Raw genomic sequence first — 8,569 nt, forward strand, 5'->3', positions numbered from 1 at the left:
GCTTTTCTTTCTGCAGCTGTGCAGCCTCCATGCCACACATTGATGCTGGAGCACAGGATGCTCTCCACTGCACACCTGTAGAAGGAGGTGAGGACTGAGCTTCCCAGACCAGCTCGCCTCAGCCGTCTGAGGAAGTAGAGTCTCTGATGAGCTTTCTTGATCAGGCTGGTGGTGTTGTTGCTCCAGCTGAGGTTGTCATTCATGTGTACACCCAAGTACTTGTAGCTGGAGACCACTTCCACCGCAGATCCTCTTATGTTCAGGGGGGTGTAGATGTTTTTGTTCCTTCTGAAGTCCACAATCATCTCCTTTGTCTTTTTCACATTGATGTGAAGGTTATTCTCTCTGCACCAGCTCTCCAGGTGTTCCACCTCTTGCCTGTAGCTGGACTCATCATTGTTTGTGATGCATCCCACCACCGCTGTATCATCTGCAAACTTTACAATGTGACAGCCTGGATGGGTAGCTGCACAATCATATGTGAGCAGAGTAAACAGAAGGGGGCTCAACACACATCCCTGAGGAGAGCCAGTGCTGAGGGTTATGGTGGAGGAGGAGTGGTTGTGGATCCTCACTAACTGTGGTCTGTTTGTTAAAAAGTCTAGTACCCAGTTGCAGATGGAGGGGCTTAGGCCTAGTGTGGATAGTTTGTCCATCAGGGTTTGGGGGATCATGGTGTTGAAGGCGGATGTGAAGTCCACAAAGAGCATACGGACGTAAGAGTTTTTCTGCTCCAGGTGGTTGAGTGCAGTGTGGACCACAGAGGAGATTGCATCCTCTGTTGATCGGTTCTCACGGTATGCGTACTGATGAGGGTCCTCGTTGATGTTGATGGTTGTTTTGATGTGAGTCATGACCAGTTTTTCGAAGCATTTAGCGACTATCGGGGTGAGGGCCACTGGCCGATAGTCATTCAGACCAGTCACTGTAGAGCTTTTTGGGACTGGGATGATGGTGGCAGTCTTCAGGCAGGTGGGAACTGTCTCCAGGGTAAGTGAGGTGTTAAAGATGTCTGCCAGCACCTCACAGAGCTGATCAGCACATTCCTTCAACACTTTTCCGGGGATGTTGTCTGGGCCAGTTGCTTTGTGCGGATTAATCCTCCTGAAGGTACTCCTTACTTCTGCTGAGGTCACGCTGAGATGCTCTTCATCCGGTGGCGAGGTGAGTCTGAGATGGAGCTGGGAAGTTATTCTTCATGCCAGTTGTCTTCATCTGATCTTTTGTAAAAATATGTCAATTTATTTTCCATTGTTAACATTTTTCTTCGCAGGACTGAGTTAATTTTCTTGTCTGTGAGTTTCTTCTGTCCTGCTTATGTATGTTTTTGTGTTCTAATTGTTCCCTCAGGTTTTTCATCTCTGTTCCCTGACTGCCTGTTGATCCATCCTCCTGGTCCTGTTGATCCATCCTCCTGGTCCTGTTGATCCTGGATCATCAGATCCTGACATGTCCCCGTCCTCTGAGGACACATTTTCATCTTTCCCTCATCTCACTCGCCTCATTTCTGTTTCTTCCTCAGTCTCTGAAATTACAACGTCACTGTTAGAATGAAGATTATTGTTCAATAAAAAATATGACATGTCTTATTTAACACTGTTCGTACCAAAGTTTAATTTAGAACAACATGTGTGATCACTGGTCAGATCAATGGTTAGGTCACTGGTCAGATCACTGGTCAGTGGAAGTTCTGCTGTTCTTCTCATCTGGTTCTGGTCCATGAACAACTGGTTGAACCTCCTTCAGTCTCACACGTCCTCACTGTGTCTCAGTCTCACACGTCCTCACTGTGTCTCTGTGAACTGTCCTCTCTCTAAATGTGCCTGTAGAGTGACATTAGTTTATTTTCTGGCACATTTCTTTGACAGTTAAACATCTTGAGCCCTGATTGAAAATGTTTGTGCAGATTAAATTTACAGCTCTCACTTTGTGTTGTTGTGATGATGATGATGGTGCTCCTGCTGACTTGAGATGATGTCATTAATAAACAGTATACATAGTAGTAAAAGTTCTTTATTAAAGCTTGCTTTACATTTTACATATTTTATAATTGTTTGGAAATTTATTTTTGCACAGTTAACACTTATTTTGTCATCTGTTATGATTTTAACTAGAAACAGTTTCATTGAAATTAACATTTTAATCAATGAATTACAATTTTACAATAGTTGTCAGGCTACAATCAACTCAGTTATCAGGTACTTGGTTGCCATAAAAAAACGACAAATACAACAATTATATTCAGGTCTCTCTTGTAAATGAGTTCTCGTGGCTCAATGGGACGAACCTGTTTAAATAAAGGTTGAATTAACATCTTCTATAGAAATCAAGAATTCATCCAGATGTTCTAAGGTAAGCTGGAGCAGATCTGAACTACATGGAGGACAAGGTGGAGCATTCTCATGCAGAGAACATCACAAATAGTTTTATAACAGGTGTTACTCTGATCTTTTTTATCGTGTGTAACGTTATAAAACACTGATATGGCTATATTGATCATTGTATTGCATATACATTATTTTTTTCTAACAAATATGTGTTTGCAGTCTCGTTTCCTTCTAAAATTTAATGATAAATGTATCAGCCGCTTCTAAAAATGCTTTGATAAAATGCATGGTTTGTGAAATAATCAATAATCGGTTAAGTAATCAGTGTGTTACTGCTCAATAATTACTGAAAGACGCCAGGTAAAGTAAGAAAAGTCAATTTTTGTGTTATGTTGTGCCAGCAGCCGCTCAAACTGACTGACAGCGATGAGCTGTTTGGAACTATGGGGAGCTGCATGAACCACGTGACCGCGTATCGGCGAGTTCAAAGAGTGTCGCAACTCTCTCTTTACAGGGCTCTGGCTGCACTCATGCAGAGACATGTAGGAGGAGATGTATGAAGGCAGCAGACCAAGAAGTGATTTAAAGATGAAAATGTACCAGTGAGAGAGTCTGTGTGAAGTTAATGATGACCAGTTAACCAGTGAATACAGGGTGCAGTGGTGGGTATGATAATCACAGCCAGTTATGAATCTTAGTGCACCATGTTAGACAGCATCCAACATCTGCAGGGTGCTTGTAGGAGCGTTCATGTAAATAATGTCACCGTAATCAATGGAGGGAAGGAAAGTCCCAGTTACAAGGCATTTCCTAGCATCAGAGTTAGACAGGATCTGTTTCTGAAAAAGAAACCCAGTTTAACTTTCAGTTTCTTTACCAAGTTTTCCACATGAAGCTTAAAAGAGAGATGCGAGTCGACCAAGATACCCAAATATTTATAGGAATCAACAGACTCAATGGGGACACCATTTGAGGATAAAATCGGAGGAAGAACTGCTGGGACCAACTTCCTAGTTGAAAAAAGCATGCCTTTGGTTTTGTCGGCATTTAGGACAAGTTTGAGGCAGAAAAAATCTGTCTGGATGTAGTTGAATTCAGATTTCAAAAGCTGGAAAGCCTTAGCAACAGTTTTAGCTCGACAATAAACAACTGTGTCATCAGCATAGAAATGTATGGATGCATTAGGGATGTTTTTACCTACATTATGTATGTAGATTGTAAAGAGGGTGTGTCCTAAGACTGAGCCTTGTGGTACACCATTGTTGACTGTTAAATAACTGGAGGAAGTACCATTATGTTGAACACATTGCCTCCGGTCTGAAAGATAGTTAGAGAACCAACCAATGTTGTGTTCTGAGAAACCAATTTCTGCGAGTTTATGGCACAAGATGTTTATGATCCACAGTGTCAAAAGCTTTAGACAGGTCTAAGAAAAGTGCAGCACAATAATCATTAGCATCCAGTGCTTCTACGTCATTAAGAACCTTCAGTGAAGCAGTGGTTGTGCTGTGTTGTTTCCTGAAACCAGATTGATGTGGAGGTAAGATGTTAAATGAGTCCAGGTAATTTTTGATTTGAGAGTTTATCAGTTTTTCTAGAACCTTGGCTAAAATACAGAGTTTAGAGATTGGTCGATAGTTGTTCAGTGAGGTGGGGTCACCTCCCTTGAGCAAATAATCAAAATAAATGAAACTATTATGGAAATAGTTCCAAGCGGAGTTCACGTCATCAGATACCAGAATACGATGCCAGTCAAAGTGAGACAGATCCCAGAGGAATGACTGTCCACAAAAATGTTTCAGATCCCTTTTTTGAATTAATCCGGGCTTAGAAGGTGGAAGTTTAATATCTCTCAAATGTATGTGTATATATATATATATATATATATATATATATATATATATATATCTTGTGATTAGTTTTTTTTTTAATTGTCACGTTTTTAAATTAAATGAATAAAATTTATAAATAAGTAAATAAATAAATAACACTTAAGTGGTGGCTAGTACACTAGCTTAATGGCGCACTACCGCCACCATCTGGTAATGCATGTTGGATTCTGGACCCCGCCTACTAGAACCGGTACTGAAAGCATAATGGAAACACAACGTGTACCGTACAGAGTAGAGTAGAGCTGTACTGTACCGGTACTACAGGTACTAATGGAAAAGGGGCATCCTCTTTCAGGCTGTTACACATGCTGGTAAAAACTTGGGAGGCAGTACTTTGGATTTACGTGATTGAAGTCACCAGCCACCATGTGGAAAGCCTCAGGGTGTTTGCTCTGCAGCAAGCTAAAATGATCATGCAGCTCCTGCAGAGCATGTGTAGCATTAGCATCCAGAGCTATGTAAATGACTGTTATGAACACTGCTGTGAACTTGTGGGGTAGATAATGTAATCGACCTTTCACTTTTAGCTGCTACAAAGCCTTGGAGCAATGGTGGTTTATCAAGAGTAGTTCAGTTTGTGCACCAACATTTACTCAGGTAAATGCCTACCCCCCCCCCCCCCCCCCGGTGATTTCCCCGTTACCTCACTGAGAACGATGTAATTTAAGGCAAAAGCTTAAAAAACATTTTTTTTGGCTACGTAAAGAACCACAAGAATTTAAAAAACATTTGCTGTCTGAATGTATCCTTAATATTGTGGCATTAAGTAGTAAATATTTACTTCATAAATATTAATGAACTTGGTTGAAACATTTAGAAATATAGTTGTAAAAATATGCCTGCTTTGTAAATTGATGACCTTTTATACTGATCCAAACAATATGTATCAGTGATATAGACACATAATATACACAAAAATTGTTAGTATTTCTACTTTACATTGGCAGATCTTAGAAATGTGCCAGATCATCTTAGCTGGACTTACTGTTTGTTTTGATAACATTTACCCCCTATTTCCAATTCATATTGTGGTAAAATTATCTATTCTTTTTCATGTTTATCTTAATATAATGTCTCTGGTTTTCCTATGAAAAAGCAAATTGCATGATTTAAAGAGACTTCCTTGCCAATGTTTAATTTTCTGCCTTACTTTTAATAGCAGCTACTTTGTTTCCTTACATTACCAAAACCTCTATTTACTTGAGACATTTTATTTATCCTTGAATACTAATACTTACTTCTTTAATACTTGAATTCTAATATTTAGAAAAATTAGAAATAGTTATTCACTTTGTTCTGTTATTTGAAAATTATTATGATTGAAATAATTGTTTGAAAAACGGGGCAGATATAATAAGATTTTTTCTTCTTTCTGCTGCCTTTCATTTTAAATCGTTTGTATCTTTTTTATGTTGTTATGGAATTGTTTTGTACTTTTTTAAAATGAATAAACTTTATACCATACCATACCATACCATACTATGAAATAATTATGACTTTAGAAAGTGTCTGCTCAGCTAAAATGTATTTACAGGGGTTCTGGTCCCATGAGACTTGGTGGACAAGCCCCCCTAGTGGTCTGGTGCACTTCTGTTTTTTTTTTTTTAAATTTTGTAGCGTTTCTTATGTTCAGTTGTTTTGGTGTTTTTGGTATTTGCAGCATTTTTCCTTTGCATTTTGTGGCGGCTGTGGCTGAGTGGTTAGAGCAGTCGTCCTCCAATGCAAGAGTTGGGGGTTCGAATCCACCAGCAGTCACATGCCGAAGTGTCCCTGGGAAAGACACTGAACCGCTCACTGTCTCCGATGTGTCCCATAAGTGTATGAATGTGATAAAAGCATTGATTGGTCTTTTTAGAATGATTTGTTTAATAAGATTTGTAGATATATAATAGAGAGCTGTATGAATGGGTAAATAAGGACACAGATTGTAGTGTAAAGCGCTTTGAGTATCTCTATAAGATAGAAAGGCGCTGTATAAGTACAGTCCATTTACCATTTTTGTTTTGTGATTCTTTATTTTCTGTGACTAAATATTTTTTTGTTGCATTTGTTTATTTGTTTAGGAGTTAGGATCATTCATGTGTTTGCAGCAGGTTTTAACTGTTTTCTGTGCGTTTAGCTGTTTGCAGCTTGTTTGCACCTGTCGTCCACCGTGGAGGAGGGACTCCTCAGCGACTAGCCATGAAAGACGTACCTCTTCTGGGGTAAATTGAACTAGGCTTTTACAGAAGCGTTCATATTTACAAAAGCAAAGCACCAACTAGTGGTCAAAAATAAAAATCAAAAGTTTGGTAACAAAGGTACAAAGAAAAAACATTACTGAAAGGAATATTATTTTATTATACGAGACTAAAAAATGTAAAAAAAAAAAAAAAAAGGGGGTATTATTCGCAGCTAAACTGCTTTCTTCTGATGTGGATTTCAATGTGTGAGTTTAAATGCGACTTCTGTCCAAACCTTTGTCCACAAAGATCACAAGCAAATGCTTTCTCTCCTGTGTGAATTATTATGTGTGTGTTTAAAGTTGACTTACGTCCAAACCTTTGTCCACAAAGATCACAAACAAATGTTTTCTCACCTGTGTGAATTATCATATGTGTCTTTAGATTACACTTTCTCTTAAAACTTTTTCCACAGTCTTCACAACTAAACCGTTTCTGTCCTGTGTGAACTATCATGTGTGAGTTTAACTGTGACTTATGTCCAAATCTGTGTCCACAAAGATCACAAACACATGGTTTCTGTCCTGTATGGACCGTCATGTGTGTCTTTAGAAGACCCTGTCTGTTAAACCTTTTTCCACACTCTTTACAACTAAACCGTTTCTGTGCTGTGTGAACTATCATGTGTGAGTTTAAATGTGACTTCCGTCCAAACCCTTGTCCACAAAGATCACAAGCAAATGCTTTCTGTCCTGTGTGAACTATCATGTGCGTGTTTAAAGTTGACTTCCGTCCAAACCTTTGTCCACAAAGATCACAAACAAATTCTTTCTCTCCTGTGTGAATTATCACGTGTCTCTTTAGATTACCCTTTCTGTTAAATGTTTTCCCACAGTCTTCACAACTAAATGAGTTCTGTCTTGACTGTTTTTTCTCGACTGAGCCTCCACTTTTCTTCACTTCAAAACATTCCTTGACAACCAAACAACTTGAAGACATCATTGACTGACTTGTCTTGTGAAATTGTTTCCCATGCTCAGTGAAGCTGCAAGATTTGTTGACAGTGTTTACGTCTGACTCAGGAGCTCTGCTCTCCTTCCAGTCTTTGTCACTGTCTTCAGGTTCTGACCCAGAGTCTGAAAAGTCTTTTAGCTGAGAGTCAGAGTCATTCACATCATCAACTTCATCATCCTCACTGACTTCAGTCTCTGAAGAGCTGCAATCATCTCTATAAGTATTTAGATCTGGGTTCCTGGTAGTCTCTGTTCCTCCACAGTCCTCTCCACCAGTTGCTGCTTTCATCTGGTCAGATGAGCTGCTGGTTGGAACATCTTCCTCTTTTACTTGGTGCTGATGAAGCTGTAAAAACTGAGGTTTCTCTTCATCTTCCTCATTCTTCAAAGGAACAGCAGTGAATGCAAACCCGGAGTCATCAGTCTCTTTTTTCACACAAAACTGCTCTCCCTCTTGACTGGTCCACAGTTCCTCCTCTTCCTCCTTTATGTTGAGGGTCTCTGGATCCTGCTGGTCCACACCAAGCATCCGTACTTCAGGAGTTTCTTCTTTAATCAGCACCATCTGCTGAACATCTGCAGGGAACACAGAAAACACAAACATCAGGCACAATTATAACTTTAAATTCACACATACTTGTTTGAATAGATTGTTTTGAATTGATATTGTTTAGAAGGGGCAGAAATGATAAGAATTTGTTCTTCTTCTGCTGCCTTTCATTTTATATGTATCTTATTTTATTTGTATGGAATAAGTCTTGTTTTAACTGAAATGAAATGAATGAATGAATGAATGAATAAATAAATAAATAAATGCTTGAAAGTTTGTGAAGCCTTTAAAACTTTCTAAATGTATGCATAAAAATGACCTAAACATCATCAGATTTTCACACAAGTCCTAAAAGTAGATAAAGAGACCCCAGTTAAACAAATGCGACAAATATATTACACGCATGTAGTGAACTAAGCCTCCGGTCAAAACCTGACCCTGAAGACCTTCATGGGACAGGAACTGTTATTTCATTGATTTGAATCCAGAAATACAAATTAGCTCATCCAGAGACTTTCTAATTGTATCCTGAACTAATCAATTGAAAGAACACTCTCTTTTTATATTATCATTAATATTTTACAATGTCTTGATAATCAAAAGTGTGTTTAGTTCAAACCATTTT

General features: G+C 38.8%; 1 protein-coding gene across 1 annotated transcript in view; it reads right to left on the reverse strand.

The window, feature by feature from the left end:
* Positions 1 to 4,342: 4,342 nt before the first annotated feature.
* The window catches only part of LOC119421988 (zinc finger protein 16-like), a 16,785-nt gene continuing 12,558 nt past the window's right edge, over positions 4,343 to 8,569 (reverse strand). Inside the window, exons 2-3 of the mRNA XM_037689341.1 lie at positions 7,085 to 7,970; positions 4,343 to 4,412 (exon numbers count right to left, since the gene is read on the reverse strand). Of these exons, the coding sequence (XP_037545269.1) occupies positions 4,343 to 4,412; positions 7,085 to 7,970 (956 nt within the window). The remainder of the gene's footprint in view (positions 4,413 to 7,084; positions 7,971 to 8,569) is intronic.

This window comes from Nematolebias whitei, chromosome 15 (assembly GCF_014905685.2).
Source record: "Nematolebias whitei isolate Nwh7 chromosome 15, NemWhi1, whole genome shotgun sequence".
Taxonomy (NCBI): Eukaryota; Metazoa; Chordata; class Actinopteri; order Cyprinodontiformes; family Rivulidae; genus Nematolebias; species Nematolebias whitei.